The sequence below is a fragment of the Mustela nigripes genome, chromosome 12 (genome assembly GCF_022355385.1).
Source record: "Mustela nigripes isolate SB6536 chromosome 12, MUSNIG.SB6536, whole genome shotgun sequence".
NCBI classification, from domain to species: Eukaryota; Metazoa; Chordata; class Mammalia; order Carnivora; family Mustelidae; genus Mustela; species Mustela nigripes.
Window position 1 is genome coordinate 7,015,224 of NC_081568.1, and position 24,085 is coordinate 7,039,308.

Below are 24,085 nucleotides of genomic sequence, written 5' to 3' on the forward strand. Positions count from 1 at the left end.
CAAGCCGCTGCCTTCGGCTCAGGTCATGATCTCAGGGTCCTGGGATCAAGTCCCGCATCAGGCTCTCTGCTCAGCGGGGAGCCTGCTTCCTCCTCTCTCTCTCTCTGCCTGCCTTTATGCCTACTTGTGATCTTTCTCTGTCAAATAAATAAATAAAATCTTTAAAAAAAAAAAAAAAAAAAAAGAGCATCTTGCTATATGAGTTAATTCTCTTACAGCTAAGTTAACCCGAACTCTAGGGTTCTGATCTCTTAACTTTGAACTAGAAACTTTATTGATTAAACAGTTTATGTATCAGGTTTTTCATTAAAGACCTGAATATCTTAGATTTTAAGTAGCCCTGCTGATGCATACACACGCGCGCGCACACACACATACACACACACTTTATTAAGTATTATGACGCATGACACATTATTCATAATTATCTTTCTCATGGTAAAGTTCTCACATAATGCTTGGCTTTAGCGCCAAAGAACATAGCAGTGTTTTGAAAAACTCGGGTTGCTTCTTAGGCAATTTGATTCCTAGATCCCACATCCTCGACAAGTCCATGCTTTTCCTTCAGAGTTGGAACTTGTATATTTTTTTTTTAAAAAAAGCATCACTAAGGTATAACTGAGACACAATAAATTTACTCGTCTAAATTCAACAATTTTCAACAAATGCATAAACACTGTCACCACCACCTTAACTGTGCTATGAAATAACTTGTACCAACCCACCAGATCTCTCGTGAACCTCCGCAGTGAATGCCTCGCCTTGCCTGTGCCCAGGCAACCATTCATAAATGCTCTCTGACTTTAGTTTTATCTTCTATAGACTGTCACATACTGAGATAACACAGAACATATAGTCTTTGGTATCTGGAATCCTTCACTTAGGATAATACTCCTGAAACTCATCCGTTGTCTCTCTCAGTATTTTGTTTCTTTTTATTGCCTGGGAGTATCTAGATCACGTAACCAATTTGTCCATCCCCACGGATGGACTTCCGAGTTATTTCCAGGTCTTGGCTAAGAAGAATGAAGCTGTTATGAACCTCTGCATGTAAATCGTTCTGTAGACATTGTTCAACATTCCATTACCTTTGGCAAACACCTCCGAGCAGCTTTGCTGGGATGTATGGTAAGTGTATGTTTAACTTTTGCATCAACCGTATGTCTTCCAAATGCTGCGCCATCTTGCGTTATCAGCAGCACACCGGGAAAGGTCTAGTCCCACCACATCCTTGCCATTGTTCAGTACTATCAGTCCTTGTAGTCGCTCTGCTGCGTGTGCAGAGGTGCGACACTGTGGCTGCCATCCGTATTGTTCCAAATGGCCTAAAGCCCTAGGCCATTTCTTAAAATCTAAATGATTTTCTTATTCCATTGGAGGAATTTCCTTATATATGGTGGACACAAACCTTTGGTAGATAGATACACGTCTGGTAATTATTTCTGGCTTGCTCTTCCTTATTCTCAATAATATCTTTGAAGAGCAAATATTTTTAAATTTGATGTGCTCTAGTTTATACAAAAGTATGTACGTGCTTTTGGGGATTTTTAAAATCCTAATAAATCCTTGCCTAATTCAAGGTCTCAAGATTTTTTTCATAGGTTTCCTTCTAGTAGTTTTATAATTTTAGCTCTGAACTATAGGCCGATGATCCATTTCAGTCCATCTTCGCATATGAGATATCCAATTTTTTCCAGCACCATTTGTTAAAGGACTATCCTTTCCTCATTAAATTACCATGGCTACTTTGTTGAAAATTAACTGACAACGTATGAGCGCATCTGTTTCTGGTCTCTGCTTTCTGTTACATTGATGTACACATGTTCATCCTCGTGCAAACATCACATAGTCTCGAATTTCGGTATTGTCAGCCTTCCAATATCGTTATCTTGTCTCAATACTATTTTAGCCTTTCTAAATCCTTTGCCTTTCCATAGACATTTTAAAACCAGCTTTTTGATTTACATAATAAAAGCACAATAAGATTCTGATTCGATTTGCATGACCCTATAGATTGCAATACATATGCTACAGCTGAACTGATATCTTAACACTGAATTTCTGAATTATGAATATTTATCTCCATTTGTTTAGGTCTTTTTAATTTTCTCAGTAATGCTTTTGTAGCTTTCAGTGTTTGGCTCATGTACATATTTAGCTAAATGTATCCTTATTTCATATTTAAGAGCCACTATGAATGATAAAATTTAATTTCAATTTCTAATTTAGTTAATATATCACAATGCGATTGAATATTTTTATAATCACTTTGTATCTTAAAATCAGGAGCTAACTTATTTGTTCTAATAGTTTTCTTTAAAATGTTAATTAGTATGTTCCTTATAATCTTCTTTGCAAAAAAAGAGAAAGAGAAAAAGAAGTCAACTTTAACTCTTCTTTTCTAATCTGTATGTCATTTGTTTATTGTATTACTTCCACTATAATATTTATCTGTTAGAACCCATATAATATTTATCTGTTAGTGCAGTGGTTAACTAAATGTTAGACTAGAAGAGGAAAGAGTGAACATCCTTGTGGGGAAAGCATTCAGCCTTTCAACCTTAAGTATCATGTTAGATTTCAATTTTTTTAAGCTGCCTTTAGTCAGGTTATAGATAAATTTTACTCCTAGATTTTTTTGTTTTTATCATGAACTTTATCAAATGATTTCTCTATATCTATGGAGGTAATTCTTTAAAGGATTTTATGTACTTATTTATTGAGAGAGAGTGCACATGTGAGTGGAGGGAAGGGCAGAGGGGAAGGGAGAGGAAGAGGGGAGGAACACCAGGTAGACGATGCCCTGAGCATGGACCCCACATAGGGCTCAATGTCACAACCCTGAGATCATGACCTGAACCAAAACCAACAGTCAGATACTTAACTTACAGAACCACCCAGGCCCCCTGAGATGAAATATTTTTTAAAATATTTGTCAGTTAATACATTGATTTACACTGATTGATTTTCAAGTGTTAAACCTTAGAAATCCAATACAATCTTGCATTTATAGGATAAAACCCAGTTGGACATGATACATTATCCTTCTTAGAAATTACCAGATTCAACTGCTAAGATGTTATTAAGGATTTTTGTGCTTATGTCCATGAGAGATAATGGTCTGTAGTTTTGTATTTTGGAATATCTTCTCTGGTTTTGGTAAGAGAGTAATGATGACTTCTTTCAAAAGCTGAAAAGTGTTCCAGCATGTTCTACTCTGGAAGAGTTCCAACCTCAAGTAGAATGCATGTCTTTTTTTTAGTCCTTTCTTAAATATTTATCAAATTCACTCCTGAAGCCATCTGGGTCTGAAGTTCTCTTTGTTGTCAGATTTTTAACTATAAATTGAATTCCTTTAATGGATATTAAATTATCCAGATTATATGTCTCTTAAGTGAACTTCAATATACTGAATGTTCAAAGAATTTGCCCATTTCATCTAAATGACCAGGCTGGCACACGGGCTGGAAACTCATGCAGGAGTTGATGGTGCAGTCCTCAGGCAGAATTTCTTTTTTTTTTTCTTAAAGATTTTTTTTTTAATTTATTTATTTGACAGACAGATCATAAGTAGGCAGAGAGGCAGGCAGAGAGAGAGAGGAGGAAGCAGGCCCCCTGCTGAGCAGAGAGCCCAATGCGGATGTAGGGCTCCATCCCAGGACCCTGGGATCATGACCTGAGCCGAAGGCAGAGGCTTTAAACCACTGAGCCACCCAGGCGCCCCGTGCCCATTTCATCTAAATTGTCAAATTTATTGGCATAAACTTGCTCATTGTATTCTATCATTAGCCTCTTTATTTCTATAGGCTCTGTAGAGATGTCTCCTCATGTGTTCCTAACATTGACAAATATGTCTTCTCTCTTGGTCCTAACCAATCTGGTTAGAGACTTATTGATTTTGTTGATCTTGTTAAAATGTTAGCTTTTAGTTTACTTGATCTTCATTATAATTTCCCCTTAAATGACTTATGCTCTTATCTTTATTTTCTTCTCCTTCCTGTTTTCCACAGATTTAATTTGCTTTTTTAATACTTCCCTAAGATCCCAAAATCATTGATAATAGATATTCTTCTATCTCTAATACAAATAAATAACATACAAATTCTTCCCTAAGTTCTGCTCTAACCACATCCCACAAATTTAGATAATCTGTGCTTTTATTATCACTCAAATCAAAATATTTTAAAAATTCCTTCATAATCTGTTCTTTTACCTATGAGTTACTTAGAATTATATTGCTTAAAGTCCAACATAATTTTCCATATATCATTGATTTTTAGTTTGATTCTTATGTGCTCATAGATCACATGGGCATGACTTCAACACTTTTACACGGACTGAGACTTGATTTATGCCGATCTCTGTTTGGACTCCCCATCACCGTAGTCTGCCTTGGAAACTACTTCCAGGACCTAAGGCTATCACAGGACTCATTTATTTCCTTTGTCTAATTACAATTCTGTTCAACTCTCCACCTCTGATCCACTGTCAGAAAATGTAGTTCCTAATATTTTGTCTGGTTTTCTTGTTTGAAGCAAGAGGGTAAATCAAATCCCATAATTCCATCATGCCTAGTTGGTAAAGTCCAATATATCATTTTCCATCTTAAAAATAAATGTAATCTGTTTACCAAATCGCGGTCAAACAATAGATACATATGACAGAAGCTCTCTGAAAGTCTGTATATAATTTCTAAAATTAATATTAGACATGATGGTTAAAGACTCTATAACATGAAAGAAGGAGCCACACATTCCTACATTTGCTCTGATTTGCATTTTTAGTCCCCAAACTAATTAATTTGGATCTCAGATTTATACCTTGATCCATGAATCTATCACGTGAGCTTCTATGTCCCCACTGTGAAATGGAGGATTTATGATTTCCAGGCTGGGGCTTTATTTTTACAGATATGCTTCTTAAAAGTAAGCTTGACCCTTTGGAACTAAGAAATAGAAGCATGCAAATGAGTTTTAAATTTTACTAAATTGCGCTTACTAAATTCAGAAAATGTTTAAATCTGATCTGAACCATTCGTGTAATGATTTGAAATTCTCCCTTTAACTCCCAGATGAGACTTTCTCAACACACCTTGGCATTATCCAGTGATTAACATTAAAAACCAGACAAAAGTCACAGAGACCAAATATTCAGATTTCTTGCTCAGTACATCACTGCTCGTTCCTAAAATTACTGTGCTTCAGAATTTTAAAAACTTTTTTTTTTTTAATTTTTTAAATTTATAACAGTATTCATTGTTTTTGCACCACACCCAGTGCTTGGGGTGCTACAGGAGTGCTACATTTAAGTATAAAGGCAGCTACCTTTAACGTTAGCTATAATGACAGCCGGCACTATAGGTCTCTGTACTTCTCTATACACACAAACACACACAAACTCTCACTTCCCCTACTCAGTCTTGAAAAGGTGGTACTATCATCCCCATATTTTTAAGTGCTAACGGAGGCACAGAATTATTAACTTGCCCAAGTTCACACATTGACTAAGTTACAGGACACAAACCCAGAATCTTGTCTCCTGGCCATATTGCTCTTTTATTTTTATTTTTTTTAAGATTTTTTATTTATTTATTCAACAGACAAAGATCACAAGTAGGCAGAGAGGCAGGCAGAGAGAGGGGGGAAGCAGGGTCCCTGCTGAGCAGAGAGCCTGATGCGGGGCTAGATCCCAGGACCCTGAGATCATGACCAGAAACACAGAGGCTCAACCCACTGAACCACCCAGGCGCCCCCATACTGCTCTCTTATACTCTACAGCTGCTAGTAATGATCTCAATTAAGGGAGAGCGGCGGGGGGGGTCGGGGGGGGGGGGGGGGTGGCGGGTAAGACCAACTTCTGAGATTTCTCCTTTTATACAGAGAAGCCTCACACAGTATGGTTCCTTACAAGTTACTGGGGCAATTCATTCTTGGGCCATTGTTCAAGGGATATTCATATTCAAATTACGTGGCCTGTTCCAGAGTCCTCTGAAGTACCTGACTATCCCTCTACAGAGTAATTCACTGCTTACTGGTTTATGGACTAGGCTTAACCACTAGGTTTAGAGATTTGGAGGCCATTTGGCATATGCATGTTCCTCTCCTGCTAATACTAATGTTGGCCTCTTGTTTTTCTGATGTTCAGGGCCAAGTCTCTAGGTTTTGGCCAGTTAGACCACCATGGACAGAACTTTTTTTTTGACTTGGCTCCTAGAACATCTCTGAATATCCCTTCTCCATCTTATCTGCTGTTTCATGTCTCTCAACTCTATGTACTGAATTATTCCAGGGCTCACTCATTACGCTTCTTCTCCTTTCTATGTACACTCTTTCCCCTAGAGAGCTCAGCCAGCCTACAGATTAAAATGCTATCTGTATGTCAATAACTCCCAAATGTGTACCTCGGGCCAAGACTGCTCCCCAGAGGTCCAAACTTGTGTTTGCAACTATTTGACATTTCCATCCAGATGCCAAAGAAGCATCTCCAGCTTCACATTCCCAAAACGGAGCTCCAATACTCTTTTCAAATGCGACCGTCCTATACCCTTCCTCATCGTCCGCTCTTCCAGCTGCTTCTGAGCAGCTGGAAAACCCGCAGAGTCCCTCCTGCTCTTCTCTTTCTCTCTCAGCACGGACACAATCTGAAAGGAAATACTTTGGATTTGACTTCCAAAGTAAGCTATATCAGAACACAACCACTGTTCCCTGCGTCTGCTGCTAACACCGTCATCCGAGCCGCTACCACCTCTAGTCTCGATTACTCACCAGCCCCCAAACGGGTCTCCCAATCCTGCTTCCCACCCAGTCACCTGCAACTCACTCCATCCTCAGCACAGCAGCCGGCATGATCCTTCTAAGTCACATTAGATGACAACAATCCTCTACCACAAACTTCCCATCTCGCTCAAGATAAAAACCAAAATACTTGAAGGCCCTACAGGATCTGGTCCCTGCTATCCTTCTCACCGCATCTCCATCACTCTCCCCGCCAAGATTCACCCCACTGTGGTCATTCTAGCCTCCCTGCTGTTACTCAAACCTACCAAGCATGATCCCACCCCAGAGCCTTTGCACCTGCCCTTCCCTCTACCTGGAACACTGTTTCCTCAGTTATCTCCATGGCTTGCCCCTCACCAATTTAAGTCCAGACTCAATGCCTCCACTGTATACATCATAATCATTCAGGTAAACAGAAACCACCTTACATAGGCTGAACAGAGAAAACTCAACATACACAATTCATTGCAAAGATAATGTGAAAATTCAAAAAGCAACAGGATGAAGGATTGCTCCTGAGAAAGCCAAAAAGAAGAAAGCATGACCCACGGAGACGAGTAGCTCTAACAAGCTGGGCCAGAGCCCGTAAGCCTCTACGGCTGCTGAGCTCTTGTCCAGCAGCTCGGACCCAAGTGGAAATTGCCAGAAAGGCCCACCTCACTCCTCGGCTGCGCTCAGCTACCAGAGGCATCCACGTGACCTTCCGTATTCCACTCCAGCTCCTGCTGCCTCTTCCCATTCACGCATCCCCACAGGAGAGCCGCTGGCAAGGGAGCCGGGGAAATCTTTCAGACTCGCTGGCGGGCCACACAGAGCCCCCAAAAGGCGCGAGTGTGTGCCTGAGGGCCAGACCGCTCCCATACCTGATAAACTCACTCCCTGCTTTCCACTTCTCAGCCTCGTGTAACCCCCTCTGTCTCCCACCATCTTACTCTTGCCTATTCCCCCTCACGGAATGTAAAATCAGGGCGCACCAAGATCGCCACCTGTTTTGTTTGTTGGGGTAACTCCAGTGACTGGAACCAGCCCACCCGAGGTGCTCCATAAATACCAATTAAGTTATTAGCGAGCTGGACCCTCCTTTTATCCTCAAACAGAGCAGAAGCTAAAACACTCTGTGGCCTGAAGCCAAGGAATCGAGAGGCACAAAAAATCAAAATACACGGGAGAACGACAATCGTTAACCATTCGTCTGGGAGCTACCACGAGCACTCTGCTAGCCTGGCATCAGGGTCCCGCGTTATTGATTTTATTTATAGGGTCTGTGGGCTCTCTAACAGGCAGCCCAGGGAGGCTCTCAAGGTGGGAATGATCCAACAGCTTTACCACAACCTGTCGCACGGCAGGCTGGAGGAATGTATCCGACCCGACACAGCATGCGACGCCGTGCAACACGTTTGATGAGGCTCTCTGAGGTCACCCCCGAGTCCCCTGAGGGAAATGGGAAAGCAAAGGGGAAATTAAGGAACAGCCCTTCCTATAAGGCTGAAGTCACCTTCTGGACCTTCCTCACTCCACACAAAGCAAGCTTTAGGAAATAAAGTGATAGTGCGATGATTACATTAGGAAACAAACTACATTTAGAAACCTCGATGGACTCCTTTCTGCGTCATCAATGTTCTAGATCATCAGTAATCGAGAAACGTCAGCCCCGCTGTCTGTTGGAGCTGGTGTCATGCTTCGTCTCTCCAGTGTAACCGTGGCTGTGTGTCCTGCCTGATATTAGAGTAAGACAAGAGAAGCAAAAGCCAAGAAGAATACCGTCGGAATAAAACTTCCTCACTCTAGGGGTGCTTGGGTGGCTCATTTGGTTAAGCATCTGCCTTCGGCTCACGTCATGATCCCAGGGTCCTGGGTTCTAGCCCCGCATCAGGCTCCCTGCTTGGCCGGAAGCCTGTTTCTCCCTCTCCCACTCCCCCTGCTTGTGTTCCTTCTCTGGCTCTCTCTCAATCGGTCACATAAATAAACTCTTAAAAAAAAGAAAAAAAAACTTCATTCACTCTAAATTTACTCTTCATCTCTTACTTCATATATAAAATAAGGATAAGACTTTTTTTCTGCCTCCAGCATGAGAACGGATGAAGGGCCCACGTAATGCTTAGAGAGACTAGAATATGCGCACAGATAAATAAAGTATAGTGACATACCATCTGAGGACAAGTGAAATGACTGCTTTAAATCGGAATCCTGACAATAACGTAACAAAATCTTATTCCCCAGTCTTAATGCAATCCCATCACATACTTCACTTATATGGTATTCCATTTGTAGCCTTAAAATGATAGAAACTATTTCCCCACCTAGACAAATCAATCAAATAAATTGAAATTTTTATCTCGAGATACAATATAGATGTTCAATCTTATACATAATTTCATTAGTGGCCTTAAAACACAAAAAATAATACTGAAGACATTAATAATTCTCAAAACCCAATACACCGTTTTCATCAGAACCCAATTGTTATTTGTTAAAAAAAGACAAAGAAAGAACAGACAATAAGGACTGTCTCAGCTCTCAACGGTCAAAGACGAATAACGACAGTAAAGTTCAATGTTGCAGGTCTCGTGGGGGGCTCAGTGGGTTAAGTGTCTGCCTTCAGCTTGGGTCATGATCCCAGGGTCCTAGGATCGAGCATCAGGCTCACTCCTCAGTGGGGACTCTGCTTCTCCCTCTGCCTCTTCCCTGTTCATGCTCTCTCTCACTCTCTCTCAAATAAATAAATAAAATCTTAAAAAACAAACAAAGAAAAATGGTTCAATGCAGGTATTGGAACCAAATCACCCAGTGCGTAACCCATGGTGGTTTATTCTGCATTTCTTCTACCTTCATGTGTACTCATGAATGATCACGATATGCCTACGTTACAGAGTTGAAAACTGGTGGATTTTTTATTTCATTTTTGAAAGATTTTATTTATTTATTTGACAGAAAGAGATCACAAGTAGGCAGAGGGGCAGGCAGAGAGAGGGGGGAAGCAGGTTCTCTGCTGAGCAGAGAGCCCAACGCAGAGCTCAATCCCAGGACCCTGAGATTATGACCTGAGCCGAAAGCAGAGGTTTAACCCCACTGAGCCACCCAGGCACCCCGAAAAGTGGTATATTTTTTAAATATTCCATTTTTCAGAGAGCACACTAGCAACAGACGTGACAATAAAAAATGTATTCCCAAATGCAGTTTTTAATGTACAAAACAGGCAGCATTCCTATGCCTTCGTGGCTTCGCCTGCAAATAGGTTGGAATATTTTGCCCGTGTGATTCTGACAGCACGTTATACGAACCGTCCAGTCATGTGCATGATAACAAAAGTCAAATTATTTATGGAACCAAGACCTTGTAAGGCTCCATAAAAACACTCTTCCTCCCCAGATAAACTCCCAGGAGGGCAACTCATATCCTGTTATGAAACCAAAACAAATCACACTTGGTTTATGCAGGTTTTACATTGTACAAAGGAGAACCTTGCCTTCAAGAGTGTTCTCCACAGTCAGCAGAGTCTCGCCATACCTACACGCTAATCGGAGTCATATGAAAACATTAGAACTAAGTAATAAAATGAATTTCCCACCATATATTTTGAATTAAAATAATTTTTCCTAATCCTCCCTTGGAGAAAGGAGGCCACAGTCCTACAGTCACACGCATCATTGACTGTGAAGGTCACATGGCTGATCTGAGGCAGATGAATGGGGAGAATCAAGCCAAGTCACTTCAGTTCAGGCTCAGGCACCCAAAGACCGTGAAATTTCTAAAATCTTCTGGGAAACAGAAATCATCTCCGGCAGCCCTTCCTGTAGGGATGAGGGCCCAGGTCCTCATCCTTAGAGAATGGGGGCCACCCAGCCAGCGCCGACATCACAGGCCTGACTGGGGCACCGGACCCCAGCACGCCACAACCCAGAGGAGCCATGGAGCACCATGGGAGACCACGGAACTGTGGGACACGCGTGGGGCCAGGGGACACGTGGAGCTGTGGCACAGAAACGAGGCCTTTGGCCCCCTTCTGCCATCCTCATCCTTGGGCGTTGGGAGGGAATTGAGGCCGCCCAGGCTATGCCTTCTTCAGCCCCACGGGAAGCAGGTGGCACAGTGAGGAAGCCTGTGGTCCCAGGGACAGTAAGGCAGCCACGGAAGGAGACAACTGTTGGGACAGTGGCGGGAATGGTGGCCAGTGGGGCGGTATTGTGTACACAGGGACACGTGTACACAGCCACCTTACAGACTGGAAGGAAGACCTCCCTCTGTCTCAGAGGTGGGAAGAGGCTGTGGGTCCCAGTAAGTGACCCCGAAGAAGACAGTTACAGAGTACGTCAGAGATGACTGCTGCCAACATTTAACAAACCAATGCTTCCAGCACACACACACGCAAATCCAATGGAATATAATTATAGGATTCAAAAGAAAGAGCAGAATTTGTGAAAAATATCCATACCATGGTATGAAAATAGATCCCAAGTTCAAAACCCTACATTGCACACTTTACACCATGGTTCCTTCAATGACCTAAGACTTCCCGAGGAGATTAAAGACAGCTGTTGAAACACAAGGGCCACGCCACTCCCAGTCCTGCCCCCGTGGTTCCAGCTTGGACTGGAACACCCGTTTTGATCCCCTCAGATGTCTCTCCCGAGATGTGGGCCAAATGCCGCTAACCCGCGTGCAGCGTTTATACGGCGCTGTCCAGAGTTCCCAAACACGTCCCTGACCCATCGGGGAGTCCCCAGGCAGGGAGGCCGTCCACGGGAACACCAAGGAGTCAGAGGTCAAGATCTCAGGGACCCTAGCGTGGAAAAACCGCTCCCTGGCCGATTCCGCAGGCAGGAGGAATCTTAGTAATCATTAATATTAAGCGCTGCCAGAGAAGGCACCGAAGACAGGCTTCCAGATTCATCATGATATCCAGCCTCCGAGGCAAATAAAGCCTAATTGTGGCTTGACCTACCCCACTGGTGGTCCTCCTCCGTGCCTGCTGCAAAACTGTCCCCTGTAAACCAACTCCTCTAAGCGGAGAGCACTCTAATAACAAGCACGCTGGGTGCACTGTGATCAATAAGCAAGCAAAGGCAGAATACGGCACATCGCCTTAAGTGGACATTAAACGTTTAAAACTCATTGCAGAGATGGTTATGAGACTCAGTAAGCATGCTGAGAAACAGGCTGTCTTGAAGGGTCACTATTTTTTCCCGCTTTATTGGAGCAGACATTTCAGCCAATGACAAGGACCGACATGTCAACGGCGTGTCTGCAACGGGACGGGCGTGTCCGCCACGGGACGGGCTGTTTCAGCGGCCGCTCCACGGTCAAGGACAAATGTCCCAGAACACGCAGTCAAGGGTCTGACCCTGCAAACACAGCAAGCTCTTAGAGTGTGTCCAGCAAGGAAGTCTGCTCCACACGAGAAGCCCATGGGGGCAAATATTTTATCTAGGATGGGGGGGGCTCCTGCCAGCCTCTCCCACACACACCTCCCCCCGCCCCCAGAAACTGAAGCAAGGCTTCAACAGAGCGAGCTTCGCCGTATGCAGACCCGACTGCACAGCTGGCCCACGGCGGGCAGAGCGCCTCCGAGGCAGAAGTAAATCATGAAGGTTCACGTGTACGCGGAAATCAAGATGTTACAAGTCGAGGCGATGCAGTCCTGACTTTTTTACTTTTCCACGTTCCCTCGGGCCTTCTCCAACGTTCTCGTACCGTCACGCTCTCCACAGAAGCCTTCATGCAGGACACCAGGGCCTTCCCGCTGGGGGGTAACCTGGGCCTTTTCAAGGATGAACTCGGGCCCTAACATCCCCCAGGGAGTCTCTGGTGTATGTTGTGACGAACAGCCTCACCCCGTCTTCAGAGAAGTCCTTCCTTCCTAAGCCGCTGTGCTCTCAGCCCATGGCCTGCCTACTCCTTCCCCACCGAGAGGGAGAGATGGAGGTCCTCAGGGACCCCCTCCCCTTGCAGCCACCCCCACCGCTAACTCTCCTGCGTCCTGGGCCCCCCGGCCCCCCTCCCCCCCAACTCACCGGAGGTGGGGGCCGCTTCCTGTAGCCTAATCTCCCCCCTGCGCCCAGTATCCGATCCCCCTTACGGCCCGGGGACTCTGCCTAATCAGTGACCGCCTCCTCTCCGCAGCCTCTTCTGCCACCTGGCCTTTCCCCATCGCCACTTAAGGATGATTAAGTGACGCGCTCTCCGAGGCTGTCCCAGCGCTCCCGTCCCTGCCGGCCGAGCCGATCGCCGGCTCCTTTTCTAACCCCCCCTTCACCGCACATTTGTTTCTCTGCTTGTTACCATCTAGTTTCTTCCCCCAGCGCTGTCCTGAAACTGCTCGGACATATGCCACGGCTTAGATTTAACTGTGTCCCCTCTCTCCACCTCCCCGAAAAAGACCCACGGAAGGCCCAACCTTGGGGTCTGTGAATGAGACCTTACTTGGAATGAGGGTCTTTTCCGATGTCATTCGTTACGATGGGCTCATGCTGGGTGAGGGTGAGCCTTACTCCAGCGTGACCAGCATCTTTATAAAGAGGAGCCCACGAAAAGACACAGCGACGCCAAGAGCATGCCCTGTGCGTCCGGACTCAGGCTGGAGGGATGAACCAGGGAGCCTGGGAAGGCCACGGCCAGCGGACGACTCCCAGAAGTTAAGAGGCAAAGGATTCTTCCCTAGAGCGGTCACAGAAAGCAGGGCCCTTCTGACACCTGGGGTGTCTGTTGTTGTTGCTGTTTTGTTTTTCTACTTCTGGCCTCCAGAACTGTGAGAAAGGATATTTCTGCTGTTACAAGCCACCCTGTTACCGGAGCCCTAGGAAGGTAATGTACAGATCGTAGGACTCCCAGGGCCTCCCCAACGAAAGTCCTGGACAAAACCACAAGGAGTCGGTCGCTCTGCTCTCTGGGCCACGTCAGCCTCGAACTCAGCATCATCTGATGCGCGGAGGGCGGCCTCTCCCTTCCCGATCCTCATGAGGGGGCACAGCCCACCGGATGGCGGGCAGGAACTCAGCTTTCTCAATCTAAGAATCATCATGTTCCATTCCCTTCTCTACTCCATACGGAATCGACAGCAAGCACAGTCCGGCTCCCGCCCCTTGAGCTTAGTGCCTCGTGCCTGCTCGCTCCGATCACGGAGGCGACCTCAGGACGGGCTCTCCCTGCTGCCTCGGCCACTCTGAACCCGGGGACTATCCAGGTGGGCAGCGCTTCTCAACAGGCCTCCCGATGCGGGACGATGCGGGACCCCTGCAGCCACGTGAGCCTCGTCTCCCCGACCTCCTCTCCATAACCTGAAGGAAGGGTTCGTGGCTCACCTCACAGGAAGCGTGCCGGGACCTGTGAGAGCCCCTCCCTCACGCCAGGGCCTTGGCCCTTGTTCTCTGCTCTCCCCAAGGCACCTTTCCACTCATCACACTCCTAAACACGTTCGAGAACCATTCAGGGCTCATCTCTGCTGTCTTTGCCTCATCCCAGAAGCCTGAAACGACCCCCCTAAAACCCGGGCTCTCAGGTCCAGACGCCCCCTTTCCTGGGCTCCCTCGGCACCCAGCCAACACACCTCTTAGGATCCTGAACAGAATGTAATGCAATGTTCCTTTGGTTTACAGTCCCAGAGATATCCTAACCCCCTACATGGGGACTGTTTTCTTGCTCTACCTCCTCACTATTTAGTACAAACCATGGTACGGAACAGAAGCCTATTAAATGTTTGCTAAACACTTGCTCCAACTTAAACATAAGCAAGTTAAAATTATGCTGGGAGATCCTTGATGAGCTATGGGATTAGTCCAAGTCCCAAAGAGTGATAGTACACTCCCCCGGAAAGGCTGGTGGGAAAGAGATCCTCACACCCAGGGCAAAGGAGAACCCAAAATGGCACCACCTTCATGAAAGGGAACTGGGCGGTATCTAGCAACACCACATATGCATTTACCCTTTGATCCAACAGTCCCAGTGCTAGGAATCTCTGCCGGCGGTACCCTTGCAAAGGATTAAGCAATGTCTCAAGTAGGCATCACTCATCGTAACTCTACCCATGACCACAGAGGAAAGAACACACCCTCAATGTCTCCGCGTTGGGAGCTGCTGGTACACTTTGGTCCATCACACAGTGAAGAGCTCTGTGCTCTGGAAAGGAGTGGCAGGGAGCCCGCCGCTGGGGTGTGGACTCCATGATATGCCACCATGTCAAGAAAATGCTAGATGGCGAAGAGAAGCAGGGACCATAAAACAGATGTAAAACAGCTGAGTGCAGAGAGAGGGAACGGGCGGAGGAAGCACGAGTGAGGGTAGATTCTCTGAACTTTCCTTGTTTTCCTTAATGAAACCTTGCAACACGACAAAATAAAGTAAATTCTTTTTTTTAATTTCTAAAAATCAAAAGGGAAATTAAACAAATGAAACGCACCCGGGTTTCGAGTCGGTAGCATCGCCGCGCAGAAGGAAACGACTTCAAGCGAAGTAATTGCTTCCGTTTCCCAAGGCCCTGGGCAGCCGGAGGCCTGAAAGAAGAGAAGCCGACCACCGCACAGGGGCTTCAGTGGTCAAAAACGACTACAGTTGCTGGACTCTCGCTCTGAAATGACACAGGGTCTGCTGCAGAGAAAGGCAAAGGAATGTTCTGGTAGCGGCAGAGACCCAGGACTCTGTGCCCAGGACAAAAAGACACAGACAGAAGGTAGAGAGAGGAGGCTGAGAGAAGCCGAGCATCCCGGAGGAGAGCTGGAAGCACCCGGAGCAATCACGGCGCCATTTTAAAACTTTTTCCTGACCTCTGTGCACGGAAAAGACCTAACACTGGGGACATGTGTGCTTCAATCAGCCCAAAATGGCCGATGCTCAGGTCGACGGGAGGCAGTGATGGGAGGGAAGGAGTCAGGAGCATCTTGCTGCCCCAGAGAGCAAGCCGCTGGCACAGGCACCTGGGTGATGTCAGAAGAGCTCAGGAGCCCACTTGAAGAGGCTTCCTTGGGCTTCAAATGAGATGATTTCACCCCTGTAAGCATCAAAACTGCAGCTGCTTGAAATATTTTAAATGTTAACATCCATACGGTAACAACGATTCTAATAACCAAAATAAGCAAACAAGACAAAACAAAAAGTAAACGTAACACCTCACTTGCTCCCTTCACATAATGTTAGAAAACCAACTAGTCTTTTAAATAAATAAATAAATAAATAAAAATAAAAACCTAGGGAAGGAAAAAAGCATTAATTCTTACTTTTCTAAGCCTCAGAATATTCAAATAGTTGATAAGGGAAACTTACTTTATACAGAAGTATTCTTGCTATTCAATGAAGAAAGAATAATAAAATTAGGAAATCCCAGCTTTACAGCATTGGATGAATCAGTAGGTCTAGGCCGTGACCATCACTGACTGCTAATTTCACACCTAGACAAGAACCGCCTCCCCACGGAGGACACAGCAGCATCCGTGCCACAGGGAAGACAGAAAGATGTGAACCCGAATCAAAGCCGCCTCCTGATACCACTATGAGTTTACACAAATACTCAGGACAGAAGAACATGTGAACACCAAGGGGACGCACTTGGCAAAATCCAGACTGTGGGAAACTCAAAAGGACAAACAGCTCGGATTTCTTCTGTAATTAATTTGCACAGGGAGCAAAACCACCACAACGAAACAGCAGAAGACCAGCGGTTGCAGAGCATGAGCTACATTTAGATCCTGAGTCAACCCAACGGTACCAAGAAAACACATCCGCATTCATGAGACCATCAGGGATCTTACAATACTCACTGGATGTCAAATGATTTTATGGAATTAGGTTGGGGTTTTTGGGTAGATTTTAGGGGTTTTTTGTTTTGTTTCGCATTTTTGGTCTGATGCAATAATGGTGCTGGGAATCCCCTTTCTTTCATAGTCATGCACTGAAAGAATACAGATACAGTTACATGATTTTTTGAATTTGCTTTAAAGTAATCTGGTGGGGGTGGGGTGAAGCATGGGTGGGATTTAAAAGAAAAAGCCGGACCGTGAATGAATGAGTGTTGGGTTGGGCATTCCGTAGACAATTCTTTCTCTTTTTGCAAATATTTGAAATTTTTCATGATATGAAGTTTAAAACATAACAAAACATAAAGCTATTTATCAGATACATTATTAAAATACAGTATCTGATTAGTTATATAGTTAGCTTGATAATATAACTGAAAGTACCTTGAGGGCAGGAACCAAGACTAATTTATTTTTCATCCTGAAAGCTTAGAGTACCCACGGTACAGAGAGCCCTAAATGAATTCTGATAAATAAAAGAAAAAGGTGACCAGATATACATACTAAGTAATTAATCCCACAGATCCAAGATGTCCTTAAGACAGTAAATCAATTCCACCTGCCGTGCCGTGTCAGATAGGGACCAAGGCACCAAGTTTGGTGGTAAGACTAAGGCTTTGCTGGGAAACGCCGAAGGGAATTTTTTGTTACTTGGGGTTGTTATTCTTTCTGTGGATCACATTTTCAGGCCCTGGTTCGAATACCAAGGAGGCTCGCAGCGCCTTTGAATAAAGGCGACCTCGACAATGGGATTCTCTACCCGCGATGACTCCGATTTTGAATTCTTCTCAAGATCGTAGTAATCAGTTTCCAGACAGGAAATTCTTGCAGTGCAGGATTTTGTATTCTTGCTCGTATTTTAAACAATGTCTAAAGCGAGAGTCCCAGAATGCCAGGGCAATAACCAGCGCTATTCTCTATCCCTGACCATGGAAAGTGCATGTAAGTGGCACCCTTGTGTTCGGGGGTGCCTGCCCCTCACCTTTATAGGAGATGACCGGGTGCTCCGCTCGCTGGCACTGAGACGCGTCTGATTCCAGCTGGGCGAGTCTCCACCACCCCACGATGGAGAGTAGCCATGCAATGGCGCGGGTCCCCTTCATGGTGGACAGACAGCCTTGGACTCAGGGCACGTGTCTTCTAACCAGAAGCTCGCCTTTCTGTCATGTGGGGCAAGTGCCTAAAACACACAAAAGAGAACGATGAGATGACGGTGAGTTCACGTGCTCTGGTGGGCGGGGCGGTCTTTTCGTGAGGCCTCATCACGATCTCTTTAAAAATGAGAGCTTTTGGGTGCTTGGACAAACCTACCTTTTTCTAGGTGGCATTTCAAATATGTGCATCTTGGTACAGACCTCTCTTCCTCCCATAATTTTGGGAAATAACCCATTTATTATAAAAGAAGGAGAAATGTTCAAGTTTAAGCCATACCCAATCATCACTCATGAAGAAAGCAGCTTCAGACTTGTAACCGCTGATGACTTTTCCCTTGAAATGTCTTCCTCACCCCCTTCATGCTCACGTAGAAATCCTGAGGCTCCCTGCCTTTCCCTTTCTGACACCCGAAGCCCCTGTTTAACAATGCCACGACCACAGTCTTCTCTCAATAACCTGATATTATGCTACCCAATTCTTAAATTAAAACTGCCCATATTTGGTGAATTTGTCCTTTAAAATTTATAGATGACCTGCCTGCAAAGTTCCTTGCTAGAAATTAGACGTGAGTCCAAAAAAAAAAAAAAAAAAAAAAAAAAATCATAGTGAGCACCTACTGGGTGATATGAAATTCCTAGGCTGGGAGCTGGAAGGCTTTAAAGATTACGAATAATTGAGAAGATTAATAAGCTTTAAAATAAGGTGGGCTTGTAAAAATAACTACAAGCTAAGCCATTAGAAAAGTGTGCATAGGGGCTGGAGTGTTCTAGGACTTAGGAGAGCGCCACCACTGTTGAGAGGAACCCATGACAGGTCCCGTGAGGAGCTCACATTTGGGATCCATACTGAGGATAAAGAGGTTCTAGAAGTGCATTTCAAGCGAAGGGCAGAGGATGAAAACAAGCTCCTGAGGAAGGAGGCAGTAATGACAGTTTGGGGCATGGCTTACTGTACTTGAGACAGACCCCAACAGATGTAAAGGAGAGTTAGCGAGAAGCAGCTTAGACAGGGGTGGGGTTAAGATCCGGAAGGGGCTCCACGCCAAGCTCTGAGGTCTCCATTTCTAGTCAGCAAGTACCATGGTCTAGTCACTGCAGAAGAAACGGAAAGGGTTGGTCTCCGAATACCGAATGCGGGAAACTGGACAGTGAAGAACATTAAGATAGAGAAGCTAATTTGAACCTACAGCAACTACTCGAAGAGAAATAAATGAAGCTGGAACTTGAGGCGTTACCCCTGTGAATAGAAATTCAGGCAAGACAGCAATCTGGCACATTAAATTTGGCCGCAGCTTCTTCCACGCAGGTTCGACCCGGGTTCATGCCCGTTCTCTCGACTCTGAATTGGCTCAGTAACTGTTTTATTCACTCAAGTTTCACTGAAGTGATGGCACGCTAGTTTCCAAGCCCAGGTCCTAAGAGCCTGGCAATTTCCACCTCCTGTCTCTTAGAACACCTTCCCTGGGGTGCTAAGAAACCAGATCAGAAGTCCAACTACCCCGAAACAGTCATGTTGCCGAGACCAATTGGAGGGATTCCCGGGGACCTTTCCCGCTGAGCCCAGCTTCCCAGCCTTCCCCACCAAAGCACCTGACTGATATGTGAGCAAAGCCAAAAGCCACCAAGAAACTTCAATATCACAAAAGCAAAAGAATCACCCAATTGAGCTCTGCCCCCAATCCTACCCTCCAAAGTATGAAATATAACAAAACAGGGGTTGTTCTAATCTGCTACATTTGGGGGAAAAGAAAGCAAAGAGCCACAGACAGACTCAAGACAGAGAGTATCAGTGACCACCAGAGCAGCAGTGTTCCTCATTTAAATGTCAGAATCCACAGAAGAACTTTGTTTAGATGAGAGCGTGAGCCTTCGGTTTCACAAGTGTGCAGCTGAAGACGCTGAGGGAATATTTAAGGGAAGGCAGCAGGCTGCTCAAAATCCAGGTTGGGTGTTCAGAAAAATAGGAATTCGGAGACAGCACTTGAGGTCTGGAAGATGGACATTCTGGGTGAGGTTTAGCTTCAGCAGGGGAAAGCATGGAAGCAAAAGAAAGGGTTAAAAAGAACCCCTCCCCCCAACTGGGCAACTGTAATTTCACAAGTGACCCTACAAAGAGAAGGAAAACAGAAATGGAGCACCAGAGACACAGGGCAACCCAGAAATCCAGGGAGATTGGAGCACAGATATTACACATTTTATTTTAATTTTTTAAGGAGCGAAGAGCAAATTCTTCCCTTGCACACACTTTTTCCATGTGTCAGACCCAAGCCAACACACAATCCCTTCCGTTAACTGTGAACCGAGTCAGACAGCCCCACAGCCCATGGACCTGCCCCACGCTGACAGCAGCCTCACTCCCAGCTCCAGCCGGACACCGCAGCCTCCAGAAGGAAAGAGAGAGAAAAGCCACGCAAGTGCCTGGAACGTGCCTTCCCTGTCACTTTCAGAAAGTGACAATTACGGAAGCGGGCCATGCGCTGTCAGTCCCGTGGAAAGGCAGCTAAAATGGGACACGGAGTTCGATGGCGAGGAGACAAAATTACACACTGCCCACGTTAACCTAAGGAAAGCGCATTGCATGAGAACAGGTGGTTTCTAGAAGTTTGTAATTTTCAGGCTCTAACAGGGTACCTTTTTTCTCTAAATAAAGACCCTCTAAATAGCCGTCCTGGTTAGGTGCCAGGGAAGGGCATTCAGTCTTTGCTGAGAGGGGGCTTTTCTCAGAAGCCACCCGGCGAGCTGATTCCTTGAATCATCTTTCCGTCCACACAGCTTAGATCTCGGGCTCTAAGGTCCCTCCATCCAGGACTCGGCAACTCCAGCTTCCCCTGAATACAACAAAGCCCTCCTCTCTTGCGGGTGCATATTTATATGAGGGATTTTAGCGCCCATCTCAGCACTACTGACAACTAGAGCCGGATAATTCTTTTCTCTGGCAGCTACTCTGTGAACCCAGCAGCATCCCTGGTCTCCACCCACTCAACACCAGCATCGGCCCCCGCCCCACACGTGCCAACAAAAATCGCCTCAATTGCCAAATCGCTCCCGGTTGAGACCTGATTACCAAGGATCATCTTCCCTCCCCTCTTTAGAAATCAGACAAGCAACGATCACTTGATCGTTTCTTTTAAAATACATAAATTACCCAACTGACTTTGTATGGACTCATTTCAGCAAAATTCCGATAAAAATGGAAGCCTCGTTAATTACAACTACTTGCTATGCTGGGCAGATGCATGAGGAAGGAAATTTCAAGGGATCAATTTCAATAAAAGTCATTCTGGGTTCATCCTAGCACCTCTGGAATTTTTCAAAATATATTAGGTGATTTAATGCTAAACAAGAGAGTTTGCCAATAGGCAGATGTAGCACAACAGGCTGGGTTGGGGACAAATAAAACATTTTTTTCTGCATCTGCTTCAAAATCCCTGAAGCCTTCCTTTCTTTCCTGATGTGGGAGGCGCCCTCTATAAGCACCAACTCCATAAGCAAAACTCTGTACGTGAGTGTTTGTGCAATAAATAACATTTCCCATTCACACCCACGCTGCAAATGAATAGGCTTGGGCAAACAAAAAAAAAAATGACTGTTCCTTTTAGTTAAAAAAAAAATGTTGTCAGATAAAAAAAGAAATCCAAAGAATGAAAGTTTACACAGAAAGTTCTGCTTCGGGAACAAAGTCTAACCAGTTATTAATAAAAAAAGAGACCTACAAGGAGCTTAACATACTTCTGGGCAGGCGAGGCTATTTCTTCTGAACTCCAGACCTACTGTGTGTTTGGAAACAGCCAGACCCACTGGTGCAGTTCAGAATCCACAGACACCCTCCGACCCGGCTCCTACCTGCTGGCTTGATGGGCTGTCATGGGAGAGAAGATGCCAGATCGGGCAGGGAACGGAGTCTCTGCGCTGGCCGGGAGGACTCAGGTAGCCGTGCCCCACACCCGCCTGCCCACCTGCCTTCGGAGCAGCCACCCTTGTATCAAAGGGCTGAGGCACATGGGGACAAGTCAGCCCATGGAAACATCAGAAACACAAAAGGCAGGACAAGCAGGAGGGGGTGGACAGACAGCTCCTCCTGTTAGGTGGGCGTGTCACGATCTTTCCACCTCTTGGCCCTATTCCAAGGTATCAGATGAACAGCTCACCCAAAGGCTAAAGTCCCAGCCCAAACTGAAAGAAACATTCCTCTATCAGGCACCCCTGTCCCCCCAGCCCCCCTGTACTGCACCTGCACCACCACCACCACCACCACCACCACCACCACCACCCCCCACCCATCCCCTGGCACGGCCAAATACGGGTCCAGGGTCCATTGCACAATCATCAGTTGCTGCCAGGAAAACAGCCCTGCCCTATTCAAAACCCTCAGGATTCCTTCTAGGCTTTTTCAAAGAAGGCAGCGTGCCCCCTCACCGAACCTGCATCTGCGGAGTCTCCATCCACTCCTCCCACGGCAAAGGCTTTCTTTCCATCAGCCTCTCTGGCCTCACCGGGGTCCGCAGAGCAAGGCTTGCGGCCACATCGGTACGTCTGCTGGGGCCACGGGCGTCCCTGAGTCCTTCCGCGCCCCGGAGGCTCAGGCCGGGTCCCCCTCCAGCCCACGTGGCGGCTCCTTTGCAGGGACCAAGGGCTACCAGCTACGGTAGCTGCCTCCCCATCACGGGTGGCACGGACGCTCACACGATGCCCTGTCTCCCAGCTGGACTCATTTCAAAACAGACTGAACACCCCGTTACGGTGGCAGGTCGACGCGTTCCCACACGCTCGCCGCCGTCTGCTTGAATCCGGACTCACGGGGCCACCCCTCGACTGAGCATTTGCGATTCACCCATCCCTTGCCCTGAGCAAACAACGCTGGGAGGTGGCTGTGCCGTCCCCTGGCACACGGGACAGGAAATGAGTCACCAGCCCATGGAATGTGAGGTGAGAGGGAGGTGAGATCACTTTGTAGCAGAGAAGTCAGAGGCTCAGGCGAGGTCAAGGATCCTGCGGGTGAATGAAGGTAGGAGCAAGTGAGGGCATGGGGGCCTCTGGCCAGCCGCACTGAAGGGGGCACCTGTGCCCGAGGAGCAGCCCTCCAGCACGGCGGGGCAGAGATGCAGAGGCCACGGTCCAGCCAAGATCGGTCGAGCAAGCAAACGTCTATCTTTTGATAACTGTCAGCCAGAAGCCGGAGCAAAGTCTCAGGAAACACGGGAGAAAGGAGACAGAAACCGTTCCTTCTGAACAGGTTCCAGTCACAGTCAGTGCTCGGAAAAGAGGAACGAGCGGCTGATCCAGGAGGACCACAGCACGGGCTGCCTTCGGGGCTGGAGGGCACGTATCTTGAATGAATCTAGGGTCTTTCTTCACGACAGGATCAGATATTCTAGGCGCTGCACAGGAAATGGGATTAAATGAAGAATCAATAAAACACTAAGCTCACATTAATGCACAGTGCTCGAGGAAATGGATTCTCCTAACCTTTTTCAAAACCAATAACTGCACATCTTATTCTTTGGGAAATAAAGTGAAATTAAAGCTTTGTTGTTATGGCGTAGAGTCTATGAGAAAAGTCAGAGTGTTCCCCAAACATATTGCATCTTTGATCGTTAACATATGGATTTTTTTTGGTAAAAACGTAGTCCTTTTTATATTATTTTAACCCATGTGCCTTGATTTCCTAGTTTCAGCCAAAAAAGATTTAACATCAATGAATTAGAGAATTTTAGGAATGTGTTCATGGAAACACGGACTGACATGACAGACGGGCACCACTGCTGCCCCCTTCGGGTAACTGGGTAAGGAGCTGGCTCTGTTACTCACAGATTGTTAGCCCGTCTGAACCGAGATAAGATGGAATTTTATGACTATATAAAATGACCTCATGATATAAATGGGGAAAAACCAAACATTAAATGATTTTGTGCATTTCAGTAACGGTTTGGCTCCAGTGACCTCGGTTTGTATCTCTCTAACAAAGGGAACCGTTATTACCATTTTGCCTTGTTCCCCTTGTTTAGCGCCAGATCGCCTGGAGGAGCCGTAAAAGTAAATGAAGTCCATTAGATAAAATTATTATTTACACAAAGGCAATATTAATTTTATCTGTCAGCAGGTTTTAAAACGAAGCGAAAGTTCACTCAATCCATTTCTGTGCTACCTGAAGCAACCAGAGGCCCGAAAGGAAGGAAGAACGGACAGACAGACAGACGGAAGGAAGGAAGGAAGAGAGAGGAAGGAAGGAAGGGGGAGGGAGCGAGGGAGGAAAAGGAAAGGAAAAGAAAAATAATGGCCCCTAAGGCGATACAACTATGACAACAACTTCTAGGAGATTTATCCAGAGACATTCCCCAAGGCAGGAAATTCACATGGACACAATCAGAAATCA

The 24,085-nt window shown here is 45.9% G+C and overlaps 1 protein-coding gene across 2 annotated transcripts in view; it reads right to left on the bottom strand.

The window, feature by feature from the left end:
- The window catches only part of SEMA5A (semaphorin 5A), a 444,506-nt gene that overhangs the window by 264,269 nt on the left and 156,152 nt on the right, over nt 1-24,085 (bottom strand). For both annotated transcript variants that reach the window (XR_009407368.1, XM_059416873.1), the window contains exon 4: nt 17,541-17,738. Coding sequence is in view for 1 of the 2 variants with exons in the window: in XM_059416873.1 (XP_059272856.1) it covers nt 17,541-17,661 (121 nt within the window). In the remaining variant the exon portion in view is untranslated. The remainder of the gene's footprint in view (nt 1-17,540; nt 17,739-24,085) is intronic.